Raw genomic sequence first — 18,743 nt, 5'->3', positions numbered from 1 at the left:
AAACTTATGACCAACATAGACAGCATATTAAAAAGCAGAGACATTACTTTGCTGACACAGGTCCGTCTAGTCAAAGCTATGGTTTTTCCAGTAGTCATGTATGGATGTGAGAGTTGGCCTATAAAGAAAGCTGAGTGCTGAAGAATTAATGCTTTTGAACTGTGGTATTCGAGAAGACTCTTGAGAGTCCCTTGGACTGCAAGGAGATCAAACCAGTCAATCCTAAAGGAAATCCACTCTGAATATTCATTGGAAGGAATGATGCTGAAGCTGAAGCTCCAATCCTTTGGCCACCTGATGCAAAGAACTGACTCGTTGGAAAAGACCCTGACGCTGGGAAAGACTGAAGGCAGGAGGAGAAGGGGATGACAGAGGACGAGATGGTTGGATGGCATCACCGACTTGATGGACATGAGTTTGAGCAAGCTCCCAGAAGTTGGTGATAGACAGGGAAGCCTGGCGTGCTGCAGTCCATGGAGTCGCAAAGAATTGGATATGACTGAGCAACTGAACTGAACTTGCCTTCAAAAGTCCTGCAGGGCTGGAAATAACACCTGCCTTCAAGAAATGCCCCAGGGAAGGTCAGAAAAAAAAATTCAAATAGGTCCAACTTTTAAGAAGCCAATTTAAAGATGTAAATTTCAATCACACTGTTTGAAAAGAAAAAACAAAAGAACAGTGGTAAAAGTGCTCCACAAAGCTATTATTAGAAAAATGCAAATCAGAACTGCAAGAAAGTAACAGCTCACACCAGTCAAAATGGCCATCAGCAAAACATCTATAAACAGTAAATGTGGAGACGGGGTGGAGCAAAGGGAACCCTCCTAAGCTCTGGAGAACAGTGTGGAGGTTCTTTTAAAACTGAAAATAAAGCAGGGAAAAGGATCTATGCCATTCCTGGGAGTATAATCTGAGAAAACTAAATTTCAAAAGACACATGCACCCCAACGTTCAGTGCAGCAATGCTTACAACACTCAAGACATGGAAGCCAGTGCAGCGCCCATCGACAGGTGAACAGAAAAAGATGTGGCACATGTATCCTGCGGAATGATACTCAGCCAAAAGAGAGCAACAGCGATACCACTGGGAGCCATACGGATGGACCCAGACGTGATCATCTGCAGTGAAGTCCATCAGACTGAGAAATACACATATCATGTGAGCTCATCTACAGGTGGAATCTGAAAACTGATACAAACAAATTCATATATGTAAAACAAACATATGATGCCCAAAGAGGAAATTAGGGCAGGAGGGATGAATTAGGAGGTTGGGATTAACATATATGCTCTCATATACATAAAACAGATCATCTAGAAGGACCTATTACATAGCACAGGGAACTGTGCTCAGCACTGTAATATAAGGGAAGAGGATCCAAAAAACACATCCACAACTGAATCAAGATAATGTATACCTAAAACATACTCAATAGTAAAATTCTACTCCATCTAAGATAAAATATTAAAAAAAACCCAGTGCCTGCCATATTCCCCTAGGGCCTTGGGGCCCTGAGCAGGCTAGGGTCTGAAGACTTGACTCTCATGGGGCTGAGGGAGCTGGGAGCTGTGTGCCAGCAAAGCAACACCCCTTGGATCTGCAGTCCCTGGAATCCTACCTATTAGACCATAATCTCCAGATCCAGGCGGGCTCATTAAAAGCCACAGGAAGCCCAGTGCACCTAAAGATTGGTGAACTCTTCAAGCTGCAAGAGCTTGGAAAAGTCACCTGGTCCCTCCCCATGTCCTGAGGTTCCTACCACCAGCCTCCGAGGACAGCACCCTTAGCGCTGCGGTTTTTCAGGGGCTGGGATTTCCCCGCGGGGTAAAAGGGTTAGGGAAAAAGGAATGAAACACAAGCGCTGAGAGTTTCTTCTGGCACATTCCGCTCTCCTTGACAACTAGGGAACGCGACTTTTCTGAGGCTCTGGCTGCCCAGGTAACTAGACCTGGGTCTGAAGAAATGCTGCCTCCTTGTGGCCGGTTCTCTTTACTACAGCTTTGAAACAGGCTAATGGACACTGACTTCAATAACCCTGCAGGGCTGCAAATGACACCTGCCCTCAAGAAATGCCCTGGGGTAGATCACGGGGAAAAAAAGTCAAAACAAGGTCGACTTTCAAGAAGCCTGCTTCAAAATGTAAAATTAACTCTTACTGTTTGAAACAATAACGTATGAAAAAGATGCAATGCTCTAAACTAGACACCGGAGAAGGCAATGGTACCCCACTCCAGTACTCCTGCCTGGGAAATCCCATGGACGGAGGAGCCTGGTAGGCTGCAGTCCATGGGGAGGCGAAGAGTCGGACACGACTGAGCGACTTCACTTTCACGCATTGGAGAAGGAAATGGCAACCCACTCCAGTATTCTTGCCTGGAGAATCCCAGGGACGGGAGCCTGGTGGGCTGCCGTCTATGGGGTCACACAGAGTCGGACACGACTGAAGTGACTTAGCAGCAAACTAGACAAATGTGAATCACAACTATGAGGAGGTACCAACACACAGCAGTCAGGATAGCTCTCAGCAAAACATCTACAAACACTGAATTCGGAGACAGGGTGGAGCAAAGAGAACCTTCCTACAAGGTCTTGTGAATGTGAATTGGTAACAGCAACTCTGGAGAACACCGTGAGGTTCTTTCAAAACCATTGAATAAAAATAGAGTGGGCATATGATTCGGCCACCCCACTCCTGGGTGTACAAGTGGAGAAAACTGAATTTCAAAAGACACATGCATCCCAACATTCAGTGCAGCACTGCTTACAACACCCCAGGAATGGAAGCCACCACAGTGTCCATCGTTAGATGAACAGGAAATGACATGGCCCATGTATAAAATGGACTGTTATTCAGCCATAAGAAAAGGGAGATGGTGAAGGACAGCGAAGCCTGGTGTGCTGAAGTCCATAGAGGCACAAAGGGTCGGACACGACCGCGCGAATGAATGACAATAAGAAAGGATGAAATGATACCATTGGCAGACATCTGGATGGACCTAGACATGATCACACTGAGTGAAGTAACCTGGACTGAGAAAGATAAGTATCGTATGAGATCACTTACAGTTGGAACCCCAAAACTGACAGAAATGAATTCATTTACATAACATAAGGAGACTCACAGAGTTTCAAAACAAATAGGATTTCCAGAGGGCAAATTAGGGTGGGAAGGATGAATTAGGAGGTTGGGATTAATAGATACACTCTCATATACATAATACAGAAGGTCAAAAAGGACTTCCTGTATAGCCAAGGAAATTATGCAACACTCTAACAACCCTCAAGGGAAAAGGATCCAAAAACAATACATCTATGTATGTGTATCACTGAGTCAAGTTGCTGTACACCTCAAACACAACACTGTAAGTCCACATAAACTAAAAATTACATAAAAAAGGAAAAGCAGTGCCCACCATATTGCCCTCAGGCCGTGGGGACCCGGGCTGGTGTTACATCCCCGCAGCCTGAGAGGCTTGGGTCTCAAGACTGGACTCCTATGGGCCTGAGGGAGCTGGGAACTATATGCCATCAAAGCAGCGCCCCTTGGACTTGTAGGGCCTGGTCCCCTCCGGATGGGACCACAATCTCCAGATGCAGGCAGGCTCTTCAGAAGATACCTGAAGCCCAGGGCACCCAACGACTGGAGGGACTTCTGGGCTGGAAGAGCTTGCAAAAGCCAGCAGGTCTCCTGGATGTGTCCTGGTGAGGGAACTCAGTACGGGTCTCAGATGACAGCACCCTCAGCAGAGTGGTTTTACAGGGGGCTGGGATTTCTCCGTGGGGTGAAGGGAAAGAAGGGGTAGAATGAATGAGACACAGCCCCTGGGCATTTCTTCTCCCACACCGCACTCTCCTTGACAACCCAGGAACAGACTTTCCTGAGGCTGTGTCTGCCCAGGTGACCAGATGGGGGCGTGAAGTAGTGCTGCCACCTTGTGGCCTCATTCCACAACTACAACTTATTTAATTTAAAAAAAACCCTGTTTATGGACCCTTTCTATTCACTAGGGGCTTCCCTGGTGGCTCAGAGGATAAAAAAATCTGCCTGCAAGGCAGGAGACTGGGGTTCGATTCCTGGGTTGGGAAGATCCGCTGGGGACGGGAATGGCAACCCACTTCAATATTCTTGCCCGGAGAATTCTATGGACAGAGTAATCCGACGGGCTACAGTCCATGTGGTTGCAAAGAGTCAGACATGACTGAGCAACTAACACACACACGTGGACACTTGCTATTCACAAATCTGTGGAGCTGGAAATGACATCTGCCCTCAAGAAATGTCCTGGTGTAGGTCTTGGAAAAAGAATTCAAAACAGGGCTGACTTTCAAGAAGCCAATTTTAAGAGTTACATTTCACTCACAGTGCCTATTTATATTCCCCAAAACAAAGATTTCTTGCAGAGCAGCAATAAATGCTGAAAATCTTGTTGTTTTAGCTATTTTGTCCTTGTCAGTTTCTGATAGGCCCGGTGGTTTTTAGAGCAAGTAAAGGCTTCAGAGGCGTGAGCAGTGAGTTGCCAGAGCCTGGATATATCCAGTGCAGTGCTGAAGTCCAGTGTTCTGGCGTGTTGCCACTGAACCCAGCCTGCTCAGTGGTTGGAAGATTCACGTTTCAATGTCCATCACAATTAGCTCAGTGAAGTGCTGGCACAGCCTCTCATGAAAATGAAACAAAAATACCAGCTGTATTTTCATCCAACAGAACATGTAGAAGCTAAACCCAAGATCGGCAATGTGTTGATAAATGTTTGAATTGGGTGACAGTCACCCCTAGTCCATTGGGCTTCCCTGGTAAAGAACCTACCTGTCGATGCAGGAGAGATAATAGACCAGGTTTGATCCCTGGGTCATGAAGATCCCCTGGAGGACAGCATGGCAACCCGTTCTAGAATTTTGCTTGAGAATGCCGTGGACAGAGGAGCCTGGTGGGCTACAGTCCATAGGGTCACAGAGAGTTAGACACGACTGAAGCAAATTAGGACGCACCCCCTAGTTTATTATACCATCCTTTCTAATATGTTTTTCAATTTTCAGAAATAAAAAAAAAGTACATAATTTTCTGTGATTCTCATTAAAATAAGATCTTTCTGAGTGTGGATAAAAATAAGCAAGTAGTTAAATCTGGGGTCGGGTGAGAGGGAGCAGGGAGATTAGAATGGGTGATGTGCTTGATGTTTTTCTGTATATCTCTGTGATGTTTACTTTATTGCACTAAACCTATACTACAAGCCTTTTTAGGGAAAACAAAAAACAGTTACCTTAAACCAGGTACTTATTTTTAAAAAGAAGGCTCTTCATAAGCAAAGACATTGTCCAGTAGAAGACCGCCCCTCCACACTAGAATGCAGTCAACAGCTATTTGCTGGAACATGCTGTGAGCTCAGTGCTGCCCGGCAGGGAAGCGTGTCCACACATTATATAGAAGAGACTCTCGTCCTCTCTGCTAAAGAATCCTTTACCAGACAGTCCATGCCAGGCTGACAGTGGCAAATAAACTCACCCTTCCCTCCACGAAAGGGGACACGAGAAAGACACCTCTTTACAACAGCCCTCGGCCTCCTGCTGGTCTCAGAAATGTCCCAACCAAGGGGCATTTCGGGCCATTTCTTTGCACATTTAGATGGGGTTCAGGCTGGTGAAGGAGATCAGCCGTGGGATTTCTTTGGAGGGAATGATGCTAAAGCTGAAACTCCAGTACTTTGGCCACCTCATGCGAAGAGTTGACTCACTGGAAAAGACTCTGATGCTGGGAGGGATTGGGGGCAGGAGGAGAAGGGGACGACAGAGGATGAGATGGCTGGATGGCATCACTGACTTGATGGACGTGAGTCTGAGTGAACTCCAAGAGTTGGTGATGGACAGGGAGGCCTGGCGTGCTGCGATTCATGGGGTCGCAAAGAGTCAGACACGACTGAGAGACTGAACTGAACTGAACAGGCTGGTGAAGATCAGGTTCACTGCTGAGAGAGGCCAGTTACCTTCCTCAGAAAAACATGCTGTAAATGTCAGTATCAGAGACTTTTTAGGAACAAAGGAATCATCTTGATTAGCAGCAAAAGTTTAAATTTTTTAGTTAAAAAGTTAAAATAGAGAGAGAGGGAATGAAGCAAAATTTTTCTCTTTCCTTTTTTCCCCTTTTTTGACCTTCAGCAGGCAAGGCCTCTGGTGTGTCCTGGAGAGGAGACAAGGTGGGATTACCAGGTAGGTGGGCAGGTGTCTGCTGTGGGCAGAGTGAACTCCACAAAGAACAAGATGCTCACAGCAGGGGAGGAGGCTGTGGAAGCCAAAGTCACTTCTCAGTCCTCCAAGACATCCCCGAGGCCCCATGACCAGGCACCCCTGAGTCTGAAAGACAGCCTCGGGGAAGCTAGTCAGACTCCTGCCCACGGACCAGATATGTCATCAGGAGAGCAGAGTCTTCCCCATAGCACATGACCCCAGTAACATCCCGTGCTCATCACTGAACCGCCAGGGCACACGCTGCTCAAGCAAGTGGGCCTCGGCAATCTTGGTTACAGGGAAAGAAAGGAAGGCAGGAAATTCGGGCTTTGAAGTCTGAATTCCTTTCTCTCTCTCCCATGTGAGCCCTTTGTCTGTCTGGAAGGTTCTGATCGAGAAACTCCAAGTTCAAGGCAGGATCAACTGCAGTGATCTTAGGGTTAAGAGTGAAAAGGTCAATGGTGTGGAGGAAGGGAAATAATGATATATATAGTGGTGGGGGTTTAATCGCTCAGTTGTGTCCGACTCTTCTGCAACCCCATGGACCATAGCCCGCTAGGCTCCTCTAAGTCCGTGGGACTTTCCAGGCAAGAATACTGGAGTGGGTTGCCATTTCCTCCTCCAGGGAATCTTTCCCACTCAGGGATAGAAACTGCATCTCTTGCATCTCCTGCATTGCAGACAAATTTTTTACCACTGAACCATCAGGGAAGCCATTGGGAATTTCTAAAAGGAATTCCCTTGCAGTCCAGTGGTTAGGACTTCACATTTCCACTACAGGGTGTTCCATTCCTGGTCAGGGAACTAGGATCCTGCAAGCTGCATGGAGCAGTCAAAAAAAAAAGATTAATAAACAAAAACACCAGTTATATAGAGTTTGCCCTGTGCCAGTGTGTGAATTCCATAAGCATCCTACATCTACCAACTCATTTAATCCTCAAGACAATCTTACAAGGTTAGTACTCTCCACTGAGGCGGAAGCTGAATCTTAGTACCTTGCCCAGATTGCCTAGAAGATGAGTACTTACATTTATAATAAGCGAACTGCAAATAATGATACATGGTAGCCACAAATTTCTCCACCGGATATCCTCCTATGACAGGTGTGAGGTTCTCCTCACACTGAATTTTGCATTCCAGGACCTCCACATAATGATCTGAAAGAACACACAGATTTTCAGGCAGTGCATTCATTATTTTCTTTATGCCACTTCTGCCCCACCCCTCAAAACAATTAAGGCCAAAATGATCATGATAAAATGATAAAAGTAAAATATTTGCACTACTTACGATAAAGGGCCAAAATCTTTAATACATGAAGCATGCTAAATCAATAGGAGAAGGACAAATGCTGGCTATAAAAATAGCCAAAAAGATGGTAACAGAAATTATAAAAGGGGCTGATAAACATTGTGAAAAGATCTTAACCTTATTTGTAATTAAGAAATCCTAAAATAATGTAAGCTATTAAATTGGCAAAATGTTTAAAAGTTGACAACACCCAGTGTTAAGGAGAGAATATCGGGATTCACAGTCTCATATTTTGTGGTAGGAGCAAAAAAGGAACAAGTTTTTTGGAGAACGATTTGACAAAATTTATCCAAGGTTAAAATACACACATTCTCTAACCCAGTAGTCTCCTTCTGGGAAAATGTTCTTTAGACTTGGGCACACTTAAGCAAACAAACTTGAAAGTAACCCAAATGTCAATCAGTAGGATGGTGATTAAGAAGTTATGGTATATACAAACAGCAGAATCCACACAGGTTTTAAAAGAGAGCAGGCAGACCTAAATACAGGCACATAGAAAGATGTGGAAGACTACATTTCCCAGCCACCTTTGCAGTTCAGCTGGGGCCATGTGACTAACTGAGCCAATGAAATGTGGACAGTTAACAACTGATGGATACTACTTCTGGAGCTGGTCCCTAAATCCAGCGTGGTCCTCAGCCCTTCCCTTTCCCCCTTTCAGAGTCCAGCATGATGGTACACATTTTGCCAGCAAGACTGTGGAGGAGTAGGCACTCTCCCTGGTTGGTAGGAATACAAAACAGTACCTTAAAATACCAAATAATTTACTGAAACATTCACCCTGAACCATCAATCCCACTGATGCTGACTTTGCAAACACATTTCCATACTTAGCAAACAAGAACAACAAAAAAGAAACCCACTAAAATTCCCCAGTACAGTAGTAGATGTTATAGCAAAAGACTGAAAGAAAGTGAAAGTCACTCAGTCGTGTTTGACTCTTTGCGACCCCATGGACTATACAGTCCATGGAATTCTCCAGGCCAGAATACTGGAGTGGGTAGCCTTTCCCTTCTCCAGGGGATCTTCCCAACCCAGGGATCGAACCCAGGTCTCCCGCATTGTAGGTGGATTCTTTACCAGCTGAGCCACCAGGGAAGCCCAAGCAAAAGACTGGAGCAGCCCCAATGTCTACCAGATGGTGGAATAAACAGTAGCACACTCTTACCCCGACCCTCAACGGAGTACTCGGCAGAAATGAGAAGAATAATGAAACAGTCTCTACATACTAGTTAGGATATACTGTTAAGTGGAAAAAGCATAAAATAGAATAGTGTGTAATGTAGGGTATGTATTCTGTATGGAAGAAGCAGGCACAAAAATAAAGGGGAAAGTGGTTTTATATTTACATAACCTTTATAGGAAAAAAAAGATTCAGGCAAGAATTCTCAATACTGTGCTAAATCACTGCATGGTCAGGGGTGAGGGGGTGGAGAATAGAGAATCTAATGGACAGCAAGTTGTCCTCGTCTGGAAGCATCTGTCCATGAATTATTCATTTCAACAGTAATTATACTGGGGAACTGGAAAGCACTTCTCTTTCTAGTCAGGACCTAACTGAGAAAGCAGGAGACGTTTTTCACATTATATCCCTTTGTCTTTCACATGCGATAGTATGTGCTTATATTAACTATCAAAAATAAAGTTTGAGATTAAGTGTTAATCCAGGGTAACCCCCTCAGGTGAGACACTATTTCACAGGTTAAGAGGTGAGACCACGGTCAGAACACCTGGGTCTAAATCCTAGCCCTTCCCCTGAGGACCAGAAGCACTGGGCTTGGGAGGTGGGGGAAAAAATCAGGAGTTTGGGATTAAGAGATACACACTGCCATGTATAAAACAGGTAAACAACAAAGACCGACTGTATACATAGGGGGCTTCCCCGGCGGCTCAGCTGGTAAAGAACCCGCCTGTCAGTGCAGGAGAGGCAAGAAACAAGGGTTTGATCCCTGGGTCGGGAAGGTCCCCTGGAGAAGGAAATGGCAACCACTCCAGTATTCTTGCCTGGAGAATCCCATGGACAGAGGAGCCTGGGGGGCTACAGTCCACGGGGTCGCAAACAGTCAGACATGACTGAGCAGGCACGCCACGCACTGTATAGAGAGCACAGGGAACTCTGCCCAGTATTTTGTGATAACCTATAATGGAAATTATATCTGAAAAAAATGTGTGTGTATATATACATATGTGTATATGTATAACTGAATCACTTTGCTATACACTTGAAACTAACACAATATTGCAAATTAACTATTCTTCAATTTTTTTTTTTTTGCCAAGCCGGGAGTCTTGTTTCCTAACCAGGGATTGAACCTGTGCCCTCAGCAGTGAAAAATGCTGAGTGCTGACCATTGGACCACTGGGGAGGTCCTGGGAACTAGTGTTTAATGGATACAGAGTTTCAGTCTGAGAAGATGAAAAAGTTCTGCAGATGGATGGTGATGGTGGCCTCACAGCAACCTGAAAGATTAAGAAACTAACCAAGTGCAATGTGTGGACTTTATTTTGAACCTGATTCAAACCAACAAATTATAAATGTAAGGGACACACACACATATTTATGCCATTTCTAAGACGACTGGGACACTGGATATTTGATGATGAGATCAAGGAACTGCTGTTATAATTCTTTTAGGTATAATAGTTTGGTGGTTATGTTAATAAAAAAAAGAGTTCTTATCTTTTAGAGGTATCTATTGAAACAAAACATACAAAATGAGGGAACACCTGGAATTTGCTTGCAGCCATGAAATTAAAAGACGCTTACTCCTTGGAAGGAAAGTTATGACCAAACTAGATAGCATATTCAAAAGCAGAGACATTACTTTGCCAACAAAGGTCTGTCTAGTCAAGGCTATGGTTTTTTCCTGTGGTCATGTATGGATGTGAGAGTTGGACTGTGAAGAAGGCTGAGCACCGAAGAATTGATGCTTTTGAACTGTGGTGTTGGAGAAGACTCTTGAGAGTCCCTTGGACTGCAAGGAGATCCAACCAGTCCATTCTGAAGGAGATCAGCCCTGGGATTTCTTTGGAAGGAATGATGCTAAAGCTGAAACTCCAGTATTTTGGCCACCTCATGCGAAGAGTTGACTCATTGGAAAAGACTCTGATGCTGGGAGGGATTGGGGGCAGGAGGAGAAGGGGACGACAGAGGATGAGATGGCTGGATGGCATCACTGACTCAATGGACGTGAGTCTGAGTGAACTCTGGGAGTTGGTGATGGACAGGGAGGCCTGGCATGCTGAGATTCATGGGGTCGTAAAGAGTCGGACACGACTGAGCAACTGATCTGATCTGATCTGAACCTGAGAGGGAAGAGGAGGGTTTTCAGATGACACTCTGCCATGAGTTGACAGTAGCGAAGCTGAGTCATGGGTAAGTGGGCTTCCTTCACACTCTTCTATATTTTGTATATGTTTGAAATATTCCACAATAAAAACGTTTTGTTAAGAAAAATAAAGGTACTCTGTAGAAAAAGAGTTTCACAAGCAAAAATTTACTAAAACAACAACAACAAATAACCATCCTGGACTCAATAACTGTAAAAGAGCTGCCCGCCTCAGGGTTTCTGAGAGTCATTAATCATCACGGGGCACAGAGACTCCAAGAAGCAGACAACCCTCAGACCAATTCCAGGCTTATCTGACCTGGGGCCCCTTCCGGCAAGGGGCAGTTTGAGGGTCTGTGTTCCCAAACCACTTAGAGACATCTCTTGGCCATTTCCTATCCTCTGGAGCACTGCTGCCCACTAATGGTTAAAGAAAACCCCTAGGGCTATTTATGTGTTTTCAATTTTCTTTTTCTTGTTTTGGCCAAGCCTGAAGGAATGCAGGATCTTAGTTCCTTGATCAGGATCAGAATTGAACCGGTGCCCCCTGCTCCCTGGGAAGCTCAGCGTCTTAACCATTGCACCACCAGGGAAGTCCTCAATTTTCTTTCTTTACTCTTTCTTGTGCTTTCCAAACTTCTTAAAATAAGCATGCATTATTTTATCATCAGAAAATGTTTTCTTTTTCCCCAAAAGTTACCTTGTGTATATGTGTTAGTCACTCAGTCGTGCCTGACATCTTTGTGACGCCATGGACTGTAGACCGCCAGGCTTCTCTGCCCATGGAATTCTCCAGGCAAGAGTACTGGAGTGGGTTACCATTTCATTCTCCAGGGGATCTGTCTGACCCGGGGATCGAATCTGGGTCTCCTGCATTGCAGGCAGATCCTTTACTGTCTGAGCTACCAAAGTTGCCTTAGTGATCACTAATTATACTCTTCATTCTTGGAGAAGGAAATGGCTACCCACTCCAGTATTCTTGCCTGGGAATTTCCACAGACAGAGGAGTCTGGCGGGCTACAGTGTATGGAGTCGCAGAGTCAGACATAACTTAGTGATCGAGCATGCAGACTCTGCATGCTGAAAAACTGCCATAATCAAAGTTATCTCCCTAAGCCGAGGTGTGAGATGCTTTGGGGCTCAATTTTATTTTGCTACAAGCCTGTGGGAATCTGCAGTCAAGTAGGACTGATGAAACAAACCTTCTCCACAGGCCTGTGTCTGAATACCATACTCACTGTTCCTCTAGAAGTTCCAGCCAAGTCAGAGGCTAATTCATGTCTGTATCAGCCACCCCAGTTAACCCACTCTCATTTACACTCAAAAGTTTCTCAGAAGCCACCCGAGTTTCCTAGAAAGCATGTAGAACTCGCAGGGGCAGCTGTGTCCTTTATGTCAAGGATAAAACCCACTACCAACCTGCGATGGAAAGATAGAAATCCTTGAAGTCCCTGATCTCCCGGGAGCCCTCGCAGGCAGCGAGACACTCATAGAAGGCCTTGAAGAAGTCAGGAAGGGCCAGCTCCATGTCGGTGATGCACGTCCTCCAGTTCTCGCCATTGTAGGCCCGCACGGCTCGGATGAACAGGCTCTGGAATCGGCGAAAAGTCTACATGTAAAAAACGCTGGAGAGGGTGTGGAGAAAAGGGAGGGATGTCGACTGGGGCAGCCACTATGGAGAACATACGATGTATGGAGGTTCCTTAAAAAACTAAAAATAGAGCTACCATATGATCCTGCCATCCCACTCCTGGACATATGTTCAGAAAAAATGAAGACTCTAATTCCAAAGGATACATACACCACTACGTTCATAGCAGCACTATTTACAATAATCAAGACGTGGAAGCACCCAAATGTCCATCAGCAGATGAATGGATGAAGATGTGGTACATATATACATATATAAAAAAGAAGGAAATAATGCCACGTCGATGGACCTAGAGATTCTCATGCTGAATGAAGTCAGAGAAAGACAAATATCCTATGATACATGGAATCTAAAAAAATGATACAAACGAGCTTATATACAAAACAGAAATAGAATCACAGACAGAGAAACAAACTTATGGTTACCAAGGGGGAAAGGGATCAGGAGGGATATATAGGGAATTTGGGGTTAACAGTTACATATTACTATATATTGGGTTGGGCAAAAAGTTCATTTGGGTTTTTCCATAAGATCTTATAAAATATAAAGTGGATAAACAAGGATCTACTGTATAGCACAGGGAACCTCACTCAATATTTTGTAATAAAGTATAACAGAAAAGAATCTGAATATATATATACATGTATATATTTATATATATACGTACACGTATGTATAACTGAATCACTCTTCTGTACACCTGACACAGTGTAAATCAATCGAAAACGAAACAAAAAGACAGGCTCTGGAAGCCGAGAGAAGTCAAGGAATGTCCAGACATGAAGAGACAGACTTGTCCTCCCAAAAGGAATCAGATTATCATGAAGCTTGACTCTCATTAACTCTGGACAAACTATGCTCACTCTTTTTTTTTTTTTAATTAAAAAAAATTGTTTTACAATGTTGTGCCGGTTTCTGCCATACCACAAGGCAAATCAGCCCTAATTATGCACACACCCTCTCCCTCTCCAGCCTCCCTCCCTCCCCAACTCCACCCACCCAGGTCATCAGGGAGCACCAGACTGGGTTCCCTGTGCTGCACAGTAACTTCTCCCCAGCTGGGAAGGCAATCAGTGACTTACCTACATCTAGATTTTTCTACCCTGTTCACAGCAGTACAGTTATTTTATTTAACTCAAAAACTAGCAGATACTTGATAATAAAATCAAGTTTGAATCAAGGAAAAAAGGAAAATACCAGGGACAGAAACCAGGGCAGTGGCTGCCAGAGGTCAAGGGCAAAGGCATGACTGCAAAGGGGTATGAGGGAAATTTAAAACAATTTCTTTTTTTAACGCAGGAACTTTTTAGGGGAGAAGAAAATGTCTGTATGATTGTGGTGGTAGTTGTATGACTGCACACATTTGTCAAAACTCATCGAATTATACACTTAAAATTAGAAGATTCGTTTTAAATAAATTATACCTCCATAAAACTGATTTTAAAAATCAATTCAAGGAAAAGATAAGCTAAAGCAAGGGTCAGAGGGCCCTTGCCCTAACAGCAAAGTATAAACTAGGAGTTTCACATGTCTGCACGAGTTCCTGGGTAGGGCAGCCACATGCCAGCCAGAGGAAACATCAAGGAATTCTTGCTACCTGTTGCCTCCACCAGGTACCAGGAATAACTAGGGCTGAGGAAGCAGCTTCATCTTCACCAGAAATAAGTAGAGATTTTGGACACAGGCAGAAACCTGCTAACTTGGAGGGGCCAGGACAGGTCTTGAAATACACATGTGGTTCTCCTTTGAGAGTTTTGTTTTCAGCTGCTCTGAACAGGGGGTATTTGAGGGTCACCCCTGGGACCTAGAATTTTCACCCAACTTAAAGCCTAAGGTTAGGAACATGGATCTCCTTATATCTCCTGGGCAGGCAGCATCCCCTGGAAGCAAGACAGGCAAAGAACTGAAGCTTTGCCTGGAGATGGATGGGAGGTGGGGGGAAGGGGAGTGTGGGGCAGGGGAAGCAGAAATACCAGACCGCTGGCTCTGCAGAAATGGCAGGGTGGCAGCAGAAAGAAAGCCCTGCAGAGGGACTTCCCTGGTGGTCCAGTGGTTAAGAATCCGCCTTCCAATGCAGGGGACATGCGTTCCACCCCTGGTCAGGGAACTAAGATCCCACATGCCTCAGAGCTACTAAGTCCGCCTGCCACAACTACGGAGCCTGCATGCCCCAGAGCCTGCGAGCTACAACGAGAGATCCTGAGGCAGCCACATAAATGAAATAGAAAAGAAAACAAACAAAACTCTACAGAGGGAGGATGCCCCTAAGCACAGTGCGATGGCCACGTGCACACAACTCTTTTCCCCAAACCCAGTGAACAATAACAGGGAGGAAAGTAAAAAGGGATCAATTCTTCTTACAGGAGATCAGGAAAGGAGCAAGCAGCAGACGAGAGATTTCAACAACTTTTGGAAAGACAGAAAGCCAAATGACCAGAGAGGAGGGTCCTCACGGGAGGTGAGCTGCACAACCCATAGACACCTGCAGACACCAGGGACTACAGAGGCTGGCACGAGGTGCGGGATGGAACGCTGGCTGAAAGTCTGAACCTGGCTGTTGGAGCCTGGCTTCCCCCGCCAGCAGCCATCTGCTCCCCTAAGGGACCACACCTTCCAAGTCTGTTCTAGAGATTCTACCCATAAAGGCTGAAGGCCCAGGGAGCAGGCACAGCAATCAAGCTGAGGTGTGGGCTGACACCCAGGAACAGGTGAGGCCTCCAACTCAGCCATGAGATCGCCATCCCTCTCCCCAGACTGGCTCTCAGACACTCCGCCAGCCCTGCGGAAGGCTGGGGAATTCCTCCCTGGAGACCAGATGGGCTCCAGAAAAGAGATTTTGCCCACAATGTTTGAGGGTCACCGCTGGTGAAAAAGTGAGCTTGCAGTCTGGTCCCACGATGGGAAACCCTAGAGTCAGACCTGAGGCTCTAGGAGCCCCGGTGGGCACTTCCAACCCATCCCTCTGTTTTCAACCCCTGCTCCTGCCCCACTGGTACCCACACACCTGGAGCCCAGACTCGACAGGCCCCGACAGCAGTAAGTGCTCTGGACTCATCCTCTTCTTACTGTCCTCACTCATTCCCCTCAGAATCCCCTCTGCAGATGCACAGACTCAAATATCCTGTAACCTGTTGAGTCTGTCCTCCTAGAACCTTATTCCCCTTCCATCTTGAGGTATGTGCTGTGTGTGTGTATAAAAATACATGTTTCCTAGTTGCATCAGAGATGAAGACCTACTTCCAGGTTCTTCTGTTCTTAGTCATTTTCAGATGATTTCCAAGACCCATTTTTATACCATCTTAAAACTGAATGATCAAATGACCATATTTCTAAAATGCAGCATTTAAAGGGGAAAAAAGTGACTTTAAAATCACCATGCAATATAAAATTGCATTCTTAAATGGATCAACTTGGTGTTAAAAAGGCAATCATTTTTTCTTCTTTTTTTAATTTTTTGGCCATACCCCACAGCATGTGGAATCCAGTTCCCTGACCAGAGATCAAACCTGCACCCCCTGCATTAGCAGTACGAGGTCTTAACCACTAGACCACCAGGGGAATCCCAAGGCAGTCATTTCTATTGTCATAATACTCATTAAATGTCATCAAAAATCACTTATCAGTCCTTCAGTGTCAGTAGCTGTTCACTAAGATACACTTATTCTAAAATTCACACTGCAACTAACCACTGTGTAAAAACCCAAATGTACCTCGTACGACTTGGTTTCCAAGTCTTTAATGTAGTCCTCCGCATCGGGCAGGCTCTTGTAATAAGCCATGTTTCTCTTCATCATCTCATCATCAGGATGCTTCAGTAGAAAGGTGTGAGCAGCTGCAATGGCTTTCGGAAGATTATTTGCCTAAAGTCCAGAGAGGAGAGACAAGCACTACTCAGTGGGTGGTGAGCGTGATTTCTGTAAAACAAGAACGTCTGTTCAGTCCTTAGGCAATTTTGTGTTTCTACACAGTGTTTCCAGCTAAGGGCTCAGTGATTTCCAAGGCCCAGCATACCTGGTCCAGCCACAAGGCATGAGCGTTCATTCCTATGGGTGAGCCGATGTACCCTCTGTGCCTGCCCCGATCTACTCTGCCGTCTCCACCCTGCCCTGCCCAGGAGGCTGGCGTATGGGCTGTCCCTGTGGACTCCCTTGCCCTCTAGCTTTCAGTGGGTTCAGCCCCAACAGGTGCCCAACAGGAGACTGAAGGAAGGGAAGAGAATAAGGCTGGGCTGTTTTCGTCCTGGCTCCTTCCCTTAATTGAAGGTCTCTCCATCTAGTCTCTCTCCATCCACGTTACCCCTTCTGGCCTGGGAGGTGGGTCTCACCCCAGCTTTTGTAAGTAACTGCCTTATTCATAAGTATTCCTCCAGTTACCCTGTATAACTATATCACATATTTTCTGCCAGAACCTTGACAGGTAGATCAGTATTTTCCCAGGTCTCTCACAGAACCTCTGTTTCATCTTCCCGAGGACCCCCACCACCTCCTCATTCACTCATTCATTCACTCAGCAAATATTTGTTGAGAGCCTCTACAGGACAGGTGCTGTTCTAGGAAGTGAATCTTGGGGGCTGGGAGGAAGATCCCTGCTTATACATGAAAGTGAGTCCTCCCTTTCCCCACGACCTCAATCAAGAGACTCTTAAAAATATATATATATGAAAGTATAAGTGAAAGTCACTCAGTCACGTGCGACTCCTGGCGACCCCATGGACTATACAGTCCATGGAATTCTCCAGGCCAGAATACTGGAATGGGTAGCCTTCTCCAGGGTATCTTTCCAACCCAGGGATCGAACCCAGGTCTCCCGCCTTGCAAGCGGATTCTTTACCAGCTGAACCACCAGGGAAGCCCAAGAATACTGGAGTTGGTAGCCTATCCCTTCTCCAAGGGAACTTCCCAACCCAGGAATCGAACTGGGGTCTCTTGCATTGCAGGCAGATTCTTTATCAGCTGAGTTATCAAGGTATATATTCATCAGGGTATATAAGTATGTATATTTATTTAATTAATTAATTTGGCTGTGCTGGTCTTAGTTGCATCATGTGGGGTCTAGTTTCCTAACCAGGGATCAAACCCAGGCTCTCTATATTGGGAGTGAGGAGTCTTAACCACTGGACCATGAGCCTCTTTTATGTCATCCTGTCTTCTGCATTCCTGGCAGCTGGCAGAGTTCTTAGGACAAGGCAGGACTTGGTAAGTACCAATGACTTGGACAGGACATCACGACTACATAATATTTTCATGAAATTAATTCATGTTTCCCTCTCTTTCCCCCTCTCTGTCTTCTCCCCATTTGGTGCTGATCAGCTGATTCTGAGTCTCACTGCCTCAGGGGAGGTCAGGACATAGAGGTATGACCAAAGCTCTTGTACTCCTTAGAGAACTTGGCAAGTATGTGAAGAAGAGGAAATTGAGAGAGGGAACTGCAGGAAGAAGCTGACTGGCCTGGAAGAAGAAGACAGAGGAAGGATTTCCCTGTCGGTTCCGGACCCGAGGTTCCACTGCAGGAGATATGGGTTCAATCCCCGGTTGGGGAACTAAGATCCAGCATGCCATGCCACATGGCCAAAAAAAAAAAAAAGAGGAGGAAGAGGAATCCTCTAGGCTAGAAAAAACTCCCTCCTTGGAGTCTGCAGGGGCAGCAAGGTCTGTGGCCCTTGATCCTCAGGTTTGGTACCTGCAGGCAGAGCCCAGAAGTCTTCAGGGAAGAAGGAGGTGCCATGAGGTGAGTGAAAAGGCTCGCAGAAAGGGATAGGGACACCTCCCTGTGTGGACACACGAGTGGCAGAGGGCCCTCCCCCACCATGGATGTCATGGCCCCTCCATGCCCTGAAATCACAGCACAATCTGGGGGAGCCGGGGGGCGGGGGTGGGGGGGGGGAACCCATACATGTGGAGGGAGACTCCTTCAGCCAATCCAGAGGGAGCCTCGGGGACAGGAATTAGGGAATTCTGTTTGGAGAGAGAAAATAAAGGAATATTTGGCACGGTCTGGATTTCTGACAATCAAAGGGCAGCAAACAGCCAGGGCAGAAACTACCCCACATACGCGAGCCTAGTCATTTGGAGATAATGGCAGAGCCCGCCCTTCCAGATATCCGTGCTGATGTCTGAGGAATGCCATCTAGCGGCCTGGAGTGGGACTGTCTCCCTGCCCACCCCCCACCCCGCCTCCGCCCCCGGCCCCCTCGCCTCCTCTTCGGCCCCTCCCTCCCCCAAACCCCCCTAGA

At 45.9% G+C, this 18,743-nt stretch overlaps 1 protein-coding gene across 3 annotated transcripts in view; it reads right to left on the bottom strand.

Annotated features, from left to right (window-relative positions):
- The window catches only part of CRTAP (cartilage associated protein), a 50,057-nt gene that overhangs the window by 12,841 nt on the left and 18,473 nt on the right, over window positions 1-18,743 (bottom strand). For all 3 annotated transcript variants that reach the window (XM_086365690.1, XM_086365692.1, XM_086365689.1), the window contains 3 exons: window positions 16,222-16,371; window positions 12,280-12,451; window positions 7,249-7,377 (listed from right to left, as the gene is read on the bottom strand). In XM_086365690.1, the coding sequence (XP_086221816.1) occupies window positions 7,249-7,377; window positions 12,280-12,451; window positions 16,222-16,305 (385 nt within the window). In that variant the 5' untranslated portion in view covers window positions 16,306-16,371. The remainder of the gene's footprint in view (window positions 1-7,248; window positions 7,378-12,279; window positions 12,452-16,221; window positions 16,372-18,743) is intronic.

The sequence above is a fragment of the Bos grunniens genome, chromosome 22 (assembly GCF_055505025.1).
Source record: "Bos grunniens cultivar Pamir isolate PY7600 chromosome 22, Bosgru_T2T1.0, whole genome shotgun sequence".
NCBI lineage: Eukaryota > Metazoa > Chordata > Mammalia > Artiodactyla > Bovidae > Bos > Bos grunniens.
This window is presented reverse-complemented; position numbering and strand designations above follow the sequence as displayed.